At 40.8% G+C, this 18916-nt stretch overlaps 1 protein-coding gene across 13 annotated transcripts in view; it reads left to right on the top strand.

Moving 5' to 3' along the window:
• CES5A (carboxylesterase 5A) overlaps window positions 1-17310 on the top strand; it is a 282134-nt gene extending 264824 nt beyond the window's left edge. For 8 of the 13 annotated variants that reach the window (XM_084960214.1, XM_084960216.1, XM_084960219.1 and 5 more), the window contains 4 exons: window positions 8100-8247; window positions 12581-12730; window positions 14735-14807; window positions 14888-17310. In XM_084960214.1, coding sequence (XP_084816340.1) covers window positions 8100-8247; window positions 12581-12730; window positions 14735-14807; window positions 14888-15119 — 603 coding nt within the window. In that variant the 3' untranslated portion in view covers window positions 15120-17310. Of the gene's footprint in view, window positions 1-8099; window positions 9505-9985; window positions 10858-12580; window positions 12731-14734; window positions 14808-14887 lie in introns of those variants that run through there. The other 5 variants (XM_084960212.1, XM_084960213.1, XM_084960211.1 and 2 more) reach the window with 2 other exon arrangements.
• The last annotated feature ends 1606 nt before the right edge of the window (window positions 17311-18916 follow it).

Genomic DNA, 18916 nt, shown 5'->3' on the forward strand with positions numbered 1-18916 from the left:
CAGGAGATGTTCATTTGTGCTGGATATTAGATTCCAGTTATAAGTGATATCATATGGTATTTGTCTTTGTCTTTCTGGCTCATTTCACTCAGGATGAGATTCTCTAGTTCCATCCATGTTGCTGCAAATGGCATGATGTCATTCTTTTTTATGGCTGAGTAGTATTCCATTGTGTATATATACCACCTCTTCCGAATTCAATCATCTGTCGATGGACATTTGCGTTGTTTCCATGTCCTGGCTATTGTGAATAGTGCTGCAATGAACATGCGGGTGCACGTGTCTCTTTTAAGTAGAGTTTTGTCCGGATAGATGCCCAAGAGTGGGATTGCGGGGTCATATGGAAGTTCTATGTATAGATTTCTAAGGTATCTCCAAACTGTTCTCCATAGTGGCTGTACCAGTTTACATTCCCACCAACAGTGCAGGAGGGTTCCCTTTTCTCCACAGCCCCTCCAGCACTTGTTATTTGTGGACTTCTGAATGATGGCCATTCTGACTGGTGTGAGGTGGTATCTCATGGTAGTTTTGATTTGCATTTCTCTTAGGATCAGCGATGTTGAGCATTTTTTCATGTGTTTGCTGGCCATCTGTATATCTTCTTTGGAGAAATGTCTATTCAGGTCTTTTGCCCATTTTTCCATTGATTGATTGGCTTTTTTGCTGTTGGGTTGTATAAGTTGTTTATATATTCTAGAGATTAAGCCCTTGTCGGTTGCATCATTTGAAACTATTTTCTCCCATTCTGTAAGTTGTCTTTTTGTTTTCTTTTGGGTGTCCTTTGCTGTGCAAAAGCTTTTCAGTTTGATGAGGTCCTATGGGTTTATTTTTGCTCTAATTTCTATTGCTTTGGGAGACTGACCTGAGAAAATATTCATGATGTTGATGTCAGAGAGTGTTTTGCCTGTGTTTTCTTCTAGGGGTTTGATGGTGTCCTGTCGTATATTTAAGTCTTTCATCCATTTTGAGTTTATTTTGGTGCATGGTGTGAGGGTGTGTTCTAGTTTCATTGCTTTGCATGTTGCTGTCCAGGTTTCCCAGCAATGTTTGCTGAGAAGACTTTCTTTTTCCCATGTTATGTTCTTGCCTCTCTTGTCAAAGATTAATTGACCATAGGTGTCAGGGTTTATTTCCGGGTTCTCTATTCTGTTCCATTGGTCTGTCTGTCTGTTTTGATACCAGTACCACACTGTTTTGATGACTGTGGCTTTGTAATATCGCCTGAAGTCTGGGAGAGTTATGCCTCCTGCTTGGTTTTTGTTTCTCAGGATTGCTTTGGCGATTCTGGATCTTTTGTGGTTCCATATAAATGTTTGGATTGTTTGTTCTAATTCTGTGAAAAATGTCATGGGTCATTTGATAGGGATTGCATTGAATCTGTAGATTGCTTTGGGTAGTATGGCCATTTTTACAATATTGATTTTCCCAATCCAGGAACATGGAAAATCTTTCCATTTCTTTACATCTTCTTTGATTTCTTTGAGTAAAGTTTTATAGTTCTCGGCATATAGGTCCTTTACCTCCTTGGTCAGGTGTATTCCGAGGTATTTGATTTTGTGAAGTGCAATTTTAAAAGGTGTCGTATTTTTGTATTCCTTTTCTAATGTTTCATTGCTGGTATACAGAAATGCAACTGACTTCTGAATGTTAATCTTATAGCCTGCGACTTTGCTGAATTTATGAATCAGTTCAAGTAGTTTTTGGGTGGAGTCCTTAGGGTTTTCTATGTAGAGTATCATGTCATCTGCATACAGTGACAGTTTGATCTCTTCTCTTCCTATATGGATGCCTTTTATTTCTTGATTAAGTTTTGGCAGGCTGTTTGTCTAATTGCTGTGGCTAGGACTTCCAAAACTATGTTGAAGAGCAGTTGTGAGAGTGGGCATCCCTGTCTTGTTCCAGATTTGAGGGAGAAGGCTTTCAGTTTTTCCCCATTGAGGATTATATTTGCTGTGGGTTTATCATAAATGGCTTTGATGATATTCAGGAATGTTCCCTCTGTACCCACTTTGGCGAGGGTCTTGATCATGAATGGATGTTGGACTTTGTCAAATGCTTTTTCTGCGTCTATTGAGATGATCATATGATTTTTGACTTTTCTTTTGTTAATGTGGTGTATGATGCTGATTGATTTGCGTATGTTGAACCATCCTTGTGAACCTGGGATGAACCCAACCTGGTCATGGTGTATAATTTTTTTGGTATGTTGTTGGATTCGGTTGGCTAAGATTTTGTTGAGAATTCTTGCGTCTATATTCATCAATGATATTGGCCGATAGTTTTCTTTTTTGGTGGTACCTCTGTCTGGTTTTGGAATGAGGGTGATGGTGGCCTCATAGAATGTCTTTGGGAGTATTCCTTCTTCTTCACCCTTTTGAAAGAGTTTAAGGAGGATGGGCACCAATTCCTCTTTATATGTTTGATAACATTCACCTGTGAAGCCATCTGGTCCTGGACTTTTATTTGTAGGGAGTGATTTTATGACCTCTTCAATTTCATTTCTAGTGATCGGTCTGTTCAGTTGGTCTGTTTCTGCTTGATTCAGTTTTGGCAGGCTGTAAGATTCGAGAAAATTGTCCATTTCTTCCAGATTGTCAAACTTGTTGCCATACAGTTGTTCATAGTATTCTCTTATGGTTTGTTGTATTTCTGCTGTATCCGTTGTGATTTCTCCTTTTTCATTTATAATTTTGGTTATTTGGGTTCTTTCTCTCCTCTTTTTAGTGAGTCTGGCCAGGGGTTTGTCAATTTTGTTCACCTTTTCAAAGAACCAGCTCTTGGTTTTATTAATCTTCTCTATTGTTTTATGAGTCTCTATTTTATTGATTTCTTCTTTGATCTTTATAATTTCCTTCCTTCTGCTGACTTTAGGACTTTTTTGTTCTTCTTTTTCTAATTCATTTAGGTGGAGGGTTAAGTTGTCAATTTGGGATCTTTCTTCTTTTTTGAGAAAGGCCTGGATTGCTATAAATTTCCCTCTGAGCACTGCTTTCGCAGCATCCCATAGATTTTGAGAGGTTGTGTCTTCATTATCATTTGTTTCGAGGTAGTTTTTAATTTCCTTCTTGATTTCCTCATTGACCCATTGGTGTTTTAGTAGCATGTTGTTTAGTCTCCATGTAGTAGGTTTTTTCTCTTTCCTTTTCCCATGGTTGGTTTCTAATTTCATGGCATTGTGGTCAGAGAAGATACTTGAGATAATTTCTATGCTCCTAAATTTATTGAGATTCGCTTTGTGTCCCAATATGTGGTCAATTCTTGAGAATGTCCCCATGAGTATTTGAGAAGAATGTGTATTCTGCTTTTTTTGGATGTAGTGTCCTGAAGATATCAATTAAGTCTAACTTTTGTATTGTTTCCTTTAGAATCTCTGTTGCTTTGTTGTTTTTCTGTCTAGAGGATCTGTCCATTGATGTGAGGGGGGTATTAAGGTCTCCTACTATGATTGTATTCTCATCAATTTCTCCCTTTATGTCTGTTAATATTTGTTGTATGTATCTGGGTGCTCCTGTATTTGGGGCATATATGTTGACAATAGTAACATCCTCTCCTTGGATGGATCCCTTAATCATTAAATAGTGTCCTTCTTTGTCTTTCTTTATGTCTTTCGTTTTAAAGTCTATTTTGTCTGATATGAGTGTTGTGACTCCTGCTTTTCTGTCTTGTCTATTGGCGTGAAATATTTTTCCCCACCCTTTCACTTTCAATCTATATGTATCTTTTGTCCTAAGGTGAGTTTCTTGTAGGCAGCATATTGAAGGTTTTTGCCTTTTTATCCACTCAGCCACTCTGTGTCTTTTGATTGGGGCGTTCAGTCCATTGACATTTAAGGTGATAATTGATAGATGACTATTTATTGCCATTTGAACCTCGTGTTCCAGTTGATTCTATGGTTCTCCATTCTTTTTTTTTTTTGGTTGGATGGTCTCCTGTTATTATCTGCTTGAGTGTATTTTTTTTTCATTTTTTGCAAATGCAATATTTGGTTTTGGCTTGTGGTTGCCCTGTTTTTTAAGTATGCTAACCCCTTCCCATAATTGTGTGTTTTAGCCTGATGGTCCTGTAAGTTCAAACACTTCATTACTATATTAAAATTAAGAAGAGAAACATACAAACAAAGAAAAAGGGTTATTTACTTCCTAACATCCCTTGCCCACATTTTATGGTTTTGATGACTCTTTTTTATTTTTTTCTTTTTAATTTTATTTTGTTTGAAGCATGTTCATGATTAAATCTGTATGCTGGCTTATTTGAGTGACTGCTCTCTGATTGCAGTTTCCTCAGTCCTAGTTCTTCCTCTTCTTCTTCTTCTTCTTTTTTTCTTTTCTTTTTTCTTCCCTTTCCTTCCTTTCTTTTTGGTTTAGAGAAGCCCTTTCAATATTTCCTTTAACCTGGGTTTTGTGTTGCTGTATTCTTTAAGTTTTTGTTTGTTGGGAAAAAATTTTATTTCCCCTTCTATTTTAAATGATATTCTTGCTGGATAGAGTATTCTAGGTTGCATATTTTTTCCTTTGAGCACTTTAAATATCTCTTGCCATTCCCTCCTGGCCTGTAGTGTTTCTGTAGAGAAATCAGCTGATATTCTTATGGGGGTTCCCTTGTAGGTAACATTCTGTTTTTCTCTTGCTGCCTTTAGGATCCTCTCTTTATGACTAACTTTTGCCATTTTTATTATGATGTGTCTTGGTGTGGGTCTGTTTGGGTTCAGTTTGTTTGGGGCCCTCTGTGCTTCTTGTATCTTGAACCCAGTATCCTTTAGATTTGTGAAGTTTCCATCGATAATTTCTTCAAATATATTTTCCATCCCCTTATCTTTTTCTACTCCTTCTGGAATTCCTATTATGCGTAGATTGGCCCGCTTTATATTATCCCATAGGTCTTTTATATTGCTTTCCAGTTTTTTGATTCGGTTTTCTGTCTGTTGACCGGATTGAGTGATTTCCATTATTCTATCTTCCATATCACTGATTCGTTCTTCTGCATTATTCATTCTGGTTTTTACTGCCCCTAGTTCAGTTTGCATCTCTGCAAATGAATGTTCTAGTTTTTCTTGGCTCCTCCTTATATTTTCTAGTTCCTTTCTGAGGGTATCTGCATTACTGTCCATATCTTCTCTTAATTCCTTCAGTATTTTCACTATTTCTCTTTTGAACTCCAGGTCTGTCAGACTGCCGAGATCTATTTCATTGCTGACTGTTTTAGGTGAGTTCTCCTGTTGGTTTGACTGGGGGTGGTTTCTCAGCTTCTTCATCTTGCTTGTTGTTTTCTTTCTCCTGAGGGAGTTGTACTCTCTGTTATCGAGCAGTGTTTGCCTTGTCACTGCCGTGGAATATTTCCTGAGGGCTGGCGTTGTTGGTCAATCTTTTTTGAGGCAGTGTGGCTTTTCTGGAGTGTTGATGGGGCTAACAGTGTTTCTTTGAAGCAAAGGAGGACTTCCTGAGGGCAGACAGGACTGGGAGGTCCACACCACGATGGTAGCAGATTTCACGTGGTCATGCAGAGCTTGCTCTGGTGTTTTTAGGCTGTGGGGTTCTTGCAGGGGGTTGGCGGTGTTGGGCAGCTGTTCCTCAGGAGTGCAGCACCCCCTGGGGGCTGGAGCAGCTATCTGGGTCACTGAGAACCTAAGAGGCTCTTCCCTAGGGCAGCCCAACTCAGAAGGACAGCCTGAGAATGTAGGCGGATCTTTTCACAATCTGGCCGAGCTTGTTGCAGCTTTTCTGGGCTGCAGGGGCTCTTCCAGGGGGCTGGTGGTGCTGAGCAGCTATTCCACGGGAGTGGGGCACCCCCTGGGGGCTTGGGCGGGTAGCAGGGCCACTGGAAACCCAAGAGGCTCCTCCCCAGGGCAGCCCAACTCAGAAAGACCGTCTGAGATCTTTTCCCGACTCAGCCAGGCTTGTTGCAGCTTTTCTGGGCTGCAGGGGGTCCTGCCTGGAGCTGGCAGTCCTATGCAGCTGGTCCACTAGGTCTCAGCACCCCCTGGGGGCTTGGGCGGTTAGCAGGGCCGTTGGAGACCCAAGAGGCTCCTCCCCGGGGTGGCCCGACTCAGAAAAACCATCCGAGAATTAGGCAGATCTATTCACGTTGGCCTGGCTAGGCTTGTTCTAGCTTTTCTGGGCTGCAGGCCTTTTCTCGGGGGCTGGTGGTGTTTGGTGCTGCTCTGTGGAAGTGTAGCCCCTCCAAAGGGCAAGCAGGGCTGTGCAGGGACAGCCCCTGCGGTGGTAGGCTTCAGACAATTGTTGAGGCCAGCCCTCCTGGATGGCAGGCAGCCCCAGGTTCGGTGAGAGCGTAGGGGGTGGTGGGGGTGGGGGGAGGGAATGCACTGGGAAGCACAGCTTTCTGCTAGCTAGCGGGCCTGTAAGCTTGCTATGGCGTGGGGGGTATTCTATGGGGACCCACCCCTTCTCTCCCCTCCCCGCACGGGCGCAGACCAGGCTCTTCTCCCAGGTTCCCTCTGATGCAGCTTTCCACTTCCCCGCCCCTAGAATATTGTTCCCTTTCTCTGCGACAGCTTTGTTTTCTAGTCTCCCAGGCAGTCTCTGCCCCGTCAAATGGTTTCTAGACCTCCCAAGCAGTTTCCGCTCTGCCCCGCCCCCCCAGCCTGGGGACTAACCTTGGCCAAGGTCTCGGTGCCCAGCCCCCACCCAGGCGTCCCCTGGCCCTTTCCTGGGGACTAACCTCTGGAGCGGAGGTCTCGGTGCCCAGCCCCCACCCAGGCGTCTCAATTTTTGGTGACTGTGCCCATAGTTCAGATGGTCCGTTGGGTTCTTGATCGGCTTTTCCGTACTCCAACTTACTGCTACACTCTTCTCTGCATCTGGAGATTTCTCTGGTTTGTTTGATCTTTCCCCCGGTAGGTGACTTTCCAGGGTGCGGGAACCCTTTCTCCTCCGCAGTTCCCTTTCGGGAGTGCCCGTCCCGCTCGGATTCACCTTCTCTCACTCTCCTCTTTTCTCCCATTCTGCCCAGTAATGTCACGAACTTCTTGCCGTTATTGGAGTTTAGGTTCCTCTGCCAGCGATTGGTTGCTGTTCTGTGCGAGTCATTTGTTCTGTAGATGTGCTTTTTTTGTTGTGTTTGTGGGAGAGGGCGAGCGTGTCTCCCTACTCCTCCCCCATCTTGTCCTCTCCCAGTGAATAATTCTGAGTAGCACGCCTGGTACGTTATGTTGCCTTCAGATCCCAAAGAAACCTACGATGGGCTGTGTCTGTCTTAATGTTAGGGGTCTGAGCTCCAATAACTTCTCTCAGTGTTCCCCAGAGATCTAGAACCCCAAAAGCATCACCAATGAGACAGACCTTGGGCCTGCATGATATTTATCCTCCATCCTCTAGCATTTGTGTTGGAGAAAAGCTGAAGGATTAAAGACCGGGAGGCTACCCGGTCAGAGAAAGCATGGGTTTCTCTGTTAAAGGCAGTGAGTTTCAGGAGGAACCAACAGAACTGAAGGCCTACTCTGTGCCAGGAAGCATGCGTTTCTTTTTGCATCTTGTGTAATCCTCTGAGCAACACATTTTTTTTTTTTAGATGAGGAACCCCAAGAGATCAACTAGCTTAGATCAAAGAGCAAAGCCCTGGAGACAGCGTTGGTACCAGGAGCAGGGCTGCCCTCAGTGGTGTGTAACCCATGTGGTCCAAAGGGCCTCATCCTTAGAAGAGTCCCATACTTGGTTAAATGTTCTGTTCTCACTGTCTTGAAATTTTTAGAATTTTTGAATAAGGACCTCACATTTTTCACTTTACACTGGGCCCCACAAATGATGTAGCCCAGCTCTGCCCAGGGGTGGCTATTTCTGAAACATTTCAGAGAGGTGTACACACTGTGATTAGGAGTGTGGCATTTGGATGCAAGTAGACTTGTGAAGGAACGATGGTTCCGCCACTTTGAACAAATCGCTTAACCTCTCTAAACCTCACTTCCCTCATCTGTCAAACAGATCTAATTTTGATTCTTGCATCATAGGGTTGCTGCATGGATTAAATGAGACAATGCATGTAAAAGCACTCAAAATTATTCCCGTGAAGGCAAATGCTTGGCTGTTATTGTTGTGTGTTGGCTATTGCTATTGACCAGGGTCTCTTGCCACCATGATGTCTTACAGCACGTTCCTGTACAGTATTTATACCTTGTGGCTAATGAATATTTCCACAACAAGCACTCTCTAATTGATATACGAAATCGCTTTCTGGATTTACTTGGAGATGTGTTCTTTGTGGTGCCTGGGCTGGTCACAGCTCAATATCACAGAGGTGAGTCTCCTAGCAGCCCTCCTCCCACAAATCTGGTGGCTTCAGGGACCCCTGTTGCCTGCCGACTGGCCACCTGCTCTATACTTCTGTTTCTTTGCTGAGAGGGAGCTCCCAAGAATGCCTGACATATAGCACTGTGCAGTTCCCCTGCCTTTCAGAGTTCAGAATGTTGATCAGTCTTTGTTGTTTCAATTCCTTTCCCCTTCTTCAGGACTATATATAAAAGCCCCACCTCCCATATTTTCTGGGGCCTGGCCCCCACTTTCCTTTCTCTTTGAAAATGTCTTCTTAAATGTCTTAGCTATAAGGAGTAGTGGAGCAATCATAAAGAAAAGATTACTTTTGGGGCACAAACTTGACCTTCTTTGCTTCCTTCCCTCCCTTCTTCCTTCTTGCTTTTTCTCTCTCTCATACACACTCTCTGTCTTTCTTTCTCTTTCTCTCTTTCCTTTTCTTTCTTTCTTCCTCCCTTCCTTCCTTTTCTCTCTTTCTTTCCTCTTCCCTTTCTTCCACCCCTCTTTCCTGCAGCCATGAAACTCACATTCCAATCAGGAAGACTGGAAACAAATAAACAAGTTTATATAGAGAACCTACTTGTTAGATAACAATAAGTGCTATACAGTAAAATAAAGCAAGAGATAGTTTTATAAGTTTTTATAAGGTCTGTTGAGGTGACCGATAAGAACCGACTCTTAAATTTGGCAACATGGACATCACTGGTAACCTTGAGAGGAACTATTTTGATGGAATGATGAAGGTAAAAATCTGATTAAAATGGATTCAAGAGAAAATGGGCAAACTGATCTCTATACTCAGTACGATCTCAATCTCAAGGAAAATCTCAGCAGTGGTTTTGGAGAAATGGTTAAGCTGATTTCAAAACTTTATATGGAAATGTAGGGATAGCCAAAACAATCTTGAAAAAGAATAACAAAGTGGAGGACTTACAAGTCACCTGATTATCACACTTATCTTTGAGCTATAGTAATTAAGAAAGCCTAGTAATAACTGAAGGCTAGACGAATAGAATAGAGTGGGAAGTCCATAAAACAGGCAGTTAATCAGTTTTCAAGATAGGCACTTAGATACTACAGTGGGGAAAGGAAATCTAGAAGGCCATGTTTATGTCCACAGTGGGAAGGATGCTCAGAAAAGGCCCGAGAAGGCCCTAAACTCTCACACCTGGCTAACTCTCCATCTCTGCTGAAAGAGAAAATGAATGCTAAAGGAACCAAATAGAAATTCTGGCATTGAAAAGTACAATAATGGGAATAAATTATTAATTTGAAATAAATTATTAAGATGTTGAATCAAAATGGTGCACCAGAAAATATTTATCTACCACAAAATGAGATGGTAATGGAGGAATTGAACAAAAAATATGTGAGATAAACAAAGATAGGAAACAATTAGCAGATGGCAGAAATAAGTCCTTCCTTATTGGTAATTACATCAAATGTAAATGGTTAAGATCTCAGAAGGCAGAGATTGCAGAATGAATGAATTTTTTTTTTGTCTTTTGTTTTTTCAGGGCCACACCCACGGCATATGGAAGTTGCCAGGCTAGGGGTCCAATTGGAGCTACAGCCACCAGCCTACACCACAGACACAGCAACACCAGATCTGAGCCACATCTGCGACCCACACCACAGCCCATGGCAACGCCAGATCCTTAACCCGCCGAGCGAGGCCAGGGATTGAACCCACAACCTCATGGTTCCTTGTTGGCATTGAAAAGTACAATAATGGGAATAAATTATTAATTTGAAATAAATTATTAAGATGTTGAATCAAAATGCTCATATACTGCTGATTGGAATGTAAAATGGTGCATCCATTGTGGAAAACAGTTTGGGTATTCCTCAAAAAATTAAATGTAGAAGTATGAACAACCCAGCAATTCCCCTCCTAGGAACACACCCAAGATACTTGAAAATGAGTGGTCAAAAAAAAAGGAAAGAAACCATACACAAATGTTTATAGCAGCCTTATTCCTAGTAGCCAAAAAGTGGTAACAACACAAATATCCATCAATTGATTAATAAACAAAAGATGGTGTATATATGTGATGGATTATTATTCAGCCATAAAAAGAACTGAAATATTGATACATGCTGCAATCTGGATGAACCTTGGAAACACTACTAAGTGGAAGAAGCCAGACCCAAAGGCTATATGTTGTGTGACTCAGTTTATGTGAGATGTCCAGAATAGGCATATCTATAGAGATGTAAAATTTCCAAGGGCTAAGGAAAAGGGTGAATGAGGAAATGACTGCTTAATAGGCCTGGGTTTCTGTCTGGGGTGATGAAAATGTTCTGGACCTAGATAGTGGTAATGGTTGTACAACATTCCGAGTGTACTAAAAGTCATTCACTTACACACTTTGAAATTGTTAAAGTGCTGACTTCTATGTTGGTGAATTTTACCTAAAAAAATTACTGTGAAGAAAATGAAAATGCAAGCTACAGACTGGAAGAAAATATTCCCAGTACAGTTATCTGACACAACAATTCATATCCAGACTAGAAGAACTCTTACAGATCAATAATGAAGAGACAAATAATTCAATGACAAATAGGTAAAAGGCTTGAAGACTCCACAAAAGAAGATAAATGAGAGAAAAAAGTACATGAAAAGGTGCTCAACATTATTTGTCATCAGGGAGATGCAGAGTAAACCCAAATGATGCAACCATTTACACCTTCTAGAATGGCTAATATTAAAAATTCAAACCATATAACCAAAAAGTATTGCCAACAGTGTAGAATGTTTAGGACTTCTTGTGGGAATGTAAAATGGTTACAGTCACTCTGGAAAACTGTAAGTTTCTTATGAAGTTCAACATACATATACTCTGTTACTCAACCATATAAAAGACTTGTGTATGGTTATCCATTGCAGCTTTAATCATAATAGCCCCAAACTGGAAAGAACCCAAAATGTCTATCATCAGATGACTGGATATGTAATTTATGGTATAGTCATGCAATGACATTACTACTTGGTGATAAGAAGTCAACTACTGATACAGGCAAAACATAGATGAACCTCAAAAACATTATGCCAAGCAAAAGAAGCCAGATACAAAAGAGTGCATGTTTTTCTATTTACATAGATCAAGAGCAAACAAAATTAATTAATTGTGATAGGAATAAAAACATTGGTTGTCTATTAGTAGAGTGCCCAGGAGGATATACAAGGGAAGTTTTGGGGTGATGGAAATGTTCTGTATCCTGCTTCGGGTGGTGTTTACATGAACATGCAAAGTCTACACTTAAAATCTGTGCTTTTGGAGTTCCCGTCGTGGCGCAGTGGTTAACGAATCCGACTAGGAACCATGAGGTTGCGGGTTCGGTCCCTGCCCTTGCTCAGTAGATTAAGGATCCGGCATTGCCGTGAACTGTGGTGTAGGTCGCAGACACGGCTCAGATCCCGCATTGCTGTGGCTCTGGCATAGGCTGGTGGCTATGGCTCTAGCCTGGGAACCTCCATATGCAGCAGGAGCGGCCCTAGAAAAGGCAAAAAGACCAAAAAAATTTTATATATATATATAATCTGTGCTGTTTATTGTCCATCCATGATACTTTGATTAAGAGAGAGAAAATGAGAGGAAAGGAAGCAGAGAAAATGAGTATAAGGCAACTATATTGTAAGGCTTGCTAGAAGAGTGTTAGAAAAATAAGTCAGTAACTGGAAGGGAAGTTGAGACCAAGAGTATGTATGTTTGCATGTACGTGTGTGCGTGTGTGTGTGTGCGCGCATGCCTGTGCATGTATATTTATGTGCATGTGTGCTTTAATTAGAGACTTTGTAAGCATGTTTGCTACTGATGGTTATGATCCAATACAGAAAAAATTGATGATGCAGAGAAAGAGGGGGAATTATAGAGCAAAGACCTGTGCTAGGAGAGAGGTGAAGAAACATAGGATGCAGCAAAGCATCTTGGAAGCAGGAAATAACTTTGCTTAGTTTTCTCCAGTCAGTAGAACCAGGGTCAATGAAAGAAGTCACAAGGAGGTAGATCTTGAATCAATATAAAGGGTTTTGGGTTTTTTGTTTGTTTGTTTGTTTTGAGAAGTAGAACTATTACCCTCTCAGGCTGCACTGAGTTCTCTTTCCAGTTCTGATTCTAGGGGCATGAGGGCTGCTGCAGTGGAACACTAGCCTCAAATGAGAAGGAGGAAGGTTAGCTAATTTTAGGTCACTCTTGTCTCTGGGCTGTTCCACCTGTGAGTCTGTGAATCCAGGACTAGATAGGTGGGGATGCAGGTCCAGTGCCCACTCCCCTCTGCATGTATGCCTGCCACGGACCCTTCCTACCTTTCTGCAGATGCAGGTGCACCTGTCTATTTCTACGAGTTTCAGCATCGCCCCCAGTGCTTAAAGGACAGGAAGCCGGCTTTTGTCAAAGCTGATCACACAGATGAAATCCGTTTTGTCTTTGGAGGTGCCTTCCTGAAGGGCGACATTGTCATGTTTGGTAAGAAACCGGCTTCAGGTGCTCCTGCTCTTGTAGGAACATGAGCTTGGGATGACCTGGGGAGATGCGACTCCCCACTGTTAGAAAGAAGCCTTACCCAACCCAGCACTATGCAAGAGCCTACCGGCAGGTTGGACCTAATCTATGGTTTATAGACACAGCCTTTCCAGGAGAATGTCTTTACTCATATTTTTAGAAACCAGGATGAAAAAGAGGGGCCAACATTCACTTGATGAGTGTTTCTCCCTGACTAAAGCATATAGAAGTGGGCACGAGGGGATTGTATGGTAGTCTTATTTTTTTTTTGAAAAATAAAACCGCTCACTTCCTTCTCTCTCACTGCTGGTCTAACCCTTCTTGGCCTTCCCAGAGCTCCCGTGAGGCTACCACCTAGGGTTTTCAAAGGCAGGAATTTTTCATAATTGCAGCCGAAAGTAGCCTGTATCCAGGTGATCTAATGTAAATGTTTGTGAATTTTTTCTAGTGAAGTTAACTCATTTAGTCCTGAATTTATGATCTGTTCAGTGCCTGAAAAAATAAGCCATTAGTGTGAGGTTATCAAAATTAGAAAAACATTAAGAACTACACACAGGAGATATGACTAAAATATTTCACTTAAAAATTGCATAATAGAGGCTCTTAACCACTTCATGCTGGCCTTTCTATGATAAAGACAGAACCTCTTGTAGAGTATGTTTGTGCACTGTGGCTTATTCATTATTTCATTTATTCTTCATGTTATAATGCCAGTAATAACAGAACTACCTCCTAGGTTGTCATAAGGATTAAATGAAACAGTTTTCATAAATCACAGGAGTGCTTAATAAATATTGTTATTATTATTATTATTCAGTAACCATCACTGAGCCTGTATTGTGTGATAGGCACATGGACTCTCCAAGTGGAAAAATGAACAACATACATATGTAACATAGGGTTAAATTCCTTGATACTCAAAGAGCTCCTAAAATCAATGAGAAAAGTACAACCCAGTCAAAAACTGGGCAACAGATACAAATAGACAGTTTAGGGAAAAGGAAATACAAATGGCTTTTAAACATAAAAACCCACTCAACCTCACTCATAGCAAAGAGGTTTAAAAACTAACGTCTAACAGGGAATCATTTTTCACAGATCAAGCTTGGGAAGGACATTTTACATAGTGTATTAAGCAGGTGTGAAAAAATAGACAAGTTCATGTGTCAATGGAAACCTCTACCAAAATTTAAAATGCATGTAGTCTTTAACCCAGTAATTCAACTTCTAGGCTTTTTTTGTGTGTGCAGTTATGCTTCCACGTGTGCAAAAATATATGCACACACTAAAACATTGCTTTTATGAGCAAAAGATTGAAAAAAATATCAAGACCTCTCAGTACAGTACTGGGTACATGAATTATATATTTACACATAATTACATATAAATATATACTTATTTGGAATGGAATTTTTAAACTTCCAATAAATGGAAGTTTTATAGGTGGTAATTTGAAACTAGCTCCTGGATACAATTTTAGTGAAAAAGAAAGATGTAGAATATACGTCCATAATACTACCCAGTGTGTAAGTAGTATCTGCTCAAACCTTTGTGCATGTCTAGACTCCTTGAGAAATGCGCTCAAGAGTGGTAGCACTGGTTACCTCTAAGGCTGGTAACTTGGTGACTACAGAGAGGAGATGGGGAGAAAACTTCCTGCACTTTGAATTGATGGGGGGGCGTGGTCTCTGTCCCCAAGGAACTTGTAGTCACAGAGAAAGGCCTAGAAGAGCATTGGGTGAACAGGAAAGATGTGTGCTCAGCCTCTGCCATTTGGAGCCATGATTCCTTGGGTAAGTCAAGGTTGCTCTGAGCCTTGTGCAAGCATTATTGCATCCTTAACAGCATTGGTAGGCTGTTAAGGATGCAATAAGAGGAACCATGTGAAAATGATTCATAAGATGTGAATCATCTTTGGGCCTCTGCTGAATCATTGTGAGAACAGGATTTTGTGATTATCTCCTTCAGAAGGAGCCACAGAGGAAGAGAAATGGCTGAGCAGGAAGATGATGAGATACTGGGCTAACTTTGCCCGGAGCGGGTAAGTGAACTTCCCAGCTTTCTCCTAAACCAGGTGTTTGAGGATGAAAATCTCACCCCTGTTTCTACTCTCACTTCCAGGGATCCTAATGGGGAAGGCCTGCCTCTGTGGCCGGCCTATGGTCAGACCGAGGAATACCTGCAGCTGAATTTGAACTTGAGTGTGGGACAGAGGCTGAAGGAGCTGGAGCTAGAGTTCTGGACAGACACCATTCCCCTGGTGATGTCTTCGTCCAGAGTGCTCCTCGCTCCTCTTTCTTCCTTTATCTTCCTTTCTCTGTTCCTGCCTTTCTTTTTCTCTCTGGTTCCTTGAGGAGTTTTCTTTGTGTGATATTGGTTTTCCTTCTCCTTCTGAGATTTCTTCCACTATTATTAACTTTATCTGTGTTTAGCTACTTATAGAATCAGCTGATTTAGCATCTGATGTTTTGGGGATGTGGAGATGATCCTAGCGAAATATTTTCAACATCAAAAAATGCAATTGCCTTGGAAGTCACCAGCTTTCTTCCATAAGTCTACAAGAGGGATGGCTTATTAGCAAGCATCACAATGATCTTGTTATTCATATAAAATAAAAGAAGAATGCAAAATATATTCAGAGAACAAAATTTAATTCTGGGCTGAAAATTCTCCCTCCAATCCCAGCATCCAAGTTAAAGTGGGCTTTCTCTTGGAAGATGTGTGTGTTGCCTGAATTACGAGTCCTCCAGTCCCAATCCAGGCAGATTTCAGCCACAAGTCAGACATGGATGTCCTGAATATAACAGGCTTGAAATGGGTCTCCTCTCTGGCTCAGGACATGTGGGGGAGGGGGGGCATGCCAGAGACTCTCCCTCTCAGCAATGGAAACCAGATGTCCTCCAAGGTCAGGAACCCAGAAGTCAAACTCCAGGCAACAAGATCAGGTCAAAGACACCAAGAAGAAAAGACATTTTACTGATGGGGTTGAGACTGATCCATCTTCCGTAAATCTATATTGGATGCCTGATATGTACCAGAAAATATCCTCACTGGGGATACAATGGTTAAGAAAGACATGCTCTCCACAAATGGCGAGCAAATATTCACACAAATGACTATTTCATGATGTGAGCTTGAAGAATTCACTCAGGAAAAGTAAGGTGTTTTAAGAAAGTATAGCAGGAGAACCTAATTTAGATGAAAGTCTTAGGAAGTTCTCTCTGGAGAATTAACATTTATAATAAAGGATGAGTTAAGGTTAACCAAATGCTAAGTAGGGAGAATGTTATATATATATTCTTGCATTCAAAAGATGCACTTTTACTTTTTATATCCATGTAATCCTTGTTACATCTATATAATTCACTTGAGTAATTATTTCTTTCTGATTCCTTCAAAATTACATATGAGGTGCATAAAATATGAGAGTCTCTGAAATGTCAGTAACTTACAGTTACTATGGATCATGGATTGCCAACTTATAGCCTCAATCTGGCCCCTAGAAGTGTTTTGTTTAGCTTACAAACATATTGACCCAATGTCAAATATGTTTTGGAATTAGTTTCCACCTAATTTTAAATTAGGGAGATGTCACATTAAAATCCTTGTCTCCAACTTCTCAGAAAAAAAAAAAAATCTGGCAACATTGGAGCTGTATTCCCACATAGTAATCGGGGTTCTGAAATCCCATATAGCACCTTTGTGCAAATTAGAAGCTATCCTTTCCTCAAAACCTTCTGTAGAAAATATCTTCATCTATGATGTGAAAGGCATGTCCTCTGAAATAGTGTTTTTGTGCAGTGCACAACCTTCCTAACTCTCCTCAGTGACCCTGATAGAGCAGCCTGAGTAGTGGCTATCCCTTTACAAAGGCATGAACTCTCAACTTTCCACAGTCCTCCCTGTTGCTCATTGTCTTTGCCCTGGCCCATGTCATTAATTGATATTACCTGCCCCCCGAAGTAGTCTAAGTTTGAACCCCTGACCTCTCTTTTTATAGTAATCTGCAAAGGTGAAGGGATTTATCCAAGATCACTTAGTGAGTTAGCAGCAAGTCAACACTAGGCTTGGAATCTCTTATCTCTCTAGAGCAAGATTCTAGATGGTCTCTAGACCATCTCCCTTAGCAGATGTTCCAAAGCTATTGATTGACTCTAGTTTAGGTGATTTTTGAGAGTTGTGGAGTGTGGATCAGTGATGCTTGGGCCACTTTATGGCTCTAAAAAGAAGGACTGAGCCACATGCAAGCAAGCTGGAAATTCAGTTGTCTCTGCAGCTGCAGAAGGCTAATTTCTACATTGATATTTAGCAAAACTAACAGCTAGAAAACACCACTCAAATCATATTTTAAAATATTATTATATTAAATGTAATTATACATATTCACAGTCCTAGCATCATCAAATATGGTTCTTATTTTGGTTGGTGTTTTGCAGGAGGGAGCATATTTTCGATTCATCCAGATACAGGGCCCTCTTCCCTCCTTGTTCCTGTTTACATGCAATCAGATGTTTTATCAAATTAAATTTGAAATATAAATGACAGATGGCATCCTGCTTTTTTTATATTGAATTCAGAATTTTATGTGGGCTATAAGTGGGATTACTTGGAGTGTTTTTCTAAAATCCAGTGCCCTGCCACACCCTAGGCCAACAAAGGCATAATGTTCTTGGGTAGGACCTAAAAATCTGTATTTTCAATTTTTACATGTTTGGTGCACAACAGGAATGAGAAATACTGCATATTAATAGTATGGCTTATGTATTTCCAAGTTGCTAGGGAGTCTTCAAAATAACTTTTATAGGGAGTGGCTAAGATGGCAGAGTTGGAAGACCCATTTCACCTAATTTCAGGGCACACCTAAATTACAACAATTTACAGAGCAACTGTCAATGAAAATGACCTGAAGACTAGCAGAAAAGATCTTGTATAATTAAAGGTAGAAAGAAGAAACTACAATGAGATGGATAGGAGGGGAAGAAATGTAGTATGTCAAGACCCACACCCTGGGAAGGCAACCCACAAACAGGACTACAACTACAATTGCAGAGTTTCCCCCAAGAGTGAGGGATCCAAGGCCCACATCAGACTCCCCAGCCCGGGAGTCCTTCACAGGGAAGATGGGTCCCTAGAACATTTGGCTTGAAAGGCCAGTGAGGATTTCATAAGAGTTGGAGGACATAGAAAATAGAGACTCCACTCCTAAAGGCACACGCAAAATCTCATATGCTCCAAGACCCAGGGCAGAAGCAGCATTTTGAAAGGAGCCTGGGTGAGACTCATTACAGAAAGCCAACATCACCCTGATACTGAAACCAGACAAAGATATCACAAAAAAAGAAAATTGCAGGCCACTATCACTAATGAACATAGATGCAAGTTCCTCAACAAAATATTAGCAAATTGAATTCAACAATACATTAACAGGAACTTAAGCAGAATTGATGCCAGGCATGCAGGAATGGTTCAATATCTGCAGATCAATCCATGTGAAACACCACATAAACAAATTGAAGAATAAAAATCATAGGGTGATCTCAATAGATGCAGAAAAATCTTTTGACAAAATTCAACATCCATTTGTGATTTAAAAAAAAAACTTTCAACAAAGTGGATATAGAAGGAACAAACCTAAATATAATAAATGCCACATATGACAAGCCCAGAGATAACATCATACTCAATGGTGAAAAGCTGAAAGCATTCCTCTAAGGTCAGGAACAAAACAAAGATGCTCACTCTCGCCGCCTGAACTAGAAAAAGAAATAATGTTCCATTTTCAACAGAAAAAAGAAATAAAAGGAACCTATATTGGAAAGAAAGAAGTAAAACTGTCACTGTTTGCAGATGATATGATAGAAAACACTAAAAGACACCACTAAAAAAAATTAAACTCATTAATGAATTCAGCAAAGTTGCAGGACACAAAAATAATATACAGAAGTCTGTTTTGTGTCTGTATACTACCAATGAACTACCAGAAAGAGAAAGTTAGAAAACAGTTCCATTCACAATTACATAAAAAATAGTAAAATGCCTAAGAATAAATATAACTAAGGAGATAAAAAGACCTGTACTTAGAAAACCATGAGACACTGATGAAAAATTGAAGACGCAAATAAATTGAAAAGTATACCATGCTCATGGATT

The sequence above is a fragment of the Sus scrofa genome, chromosome 6 (genome assembly GCF_054392235.1).
Source record: "Sus scrofa isolate SSC_HxYL_T2T_F1_AM1 chromosome 6, Sscrofa_HxYL_maternal_Yorkshire_Landrace_v2.0, whole genome shotgun sequence".
Taxonomy (NCBI): domain Eukaryota; kingdom Metazoa; phylum Chordata; class Mammalia; order Artiodactyla; family Suidae; genus Sus; species Sus scrofa.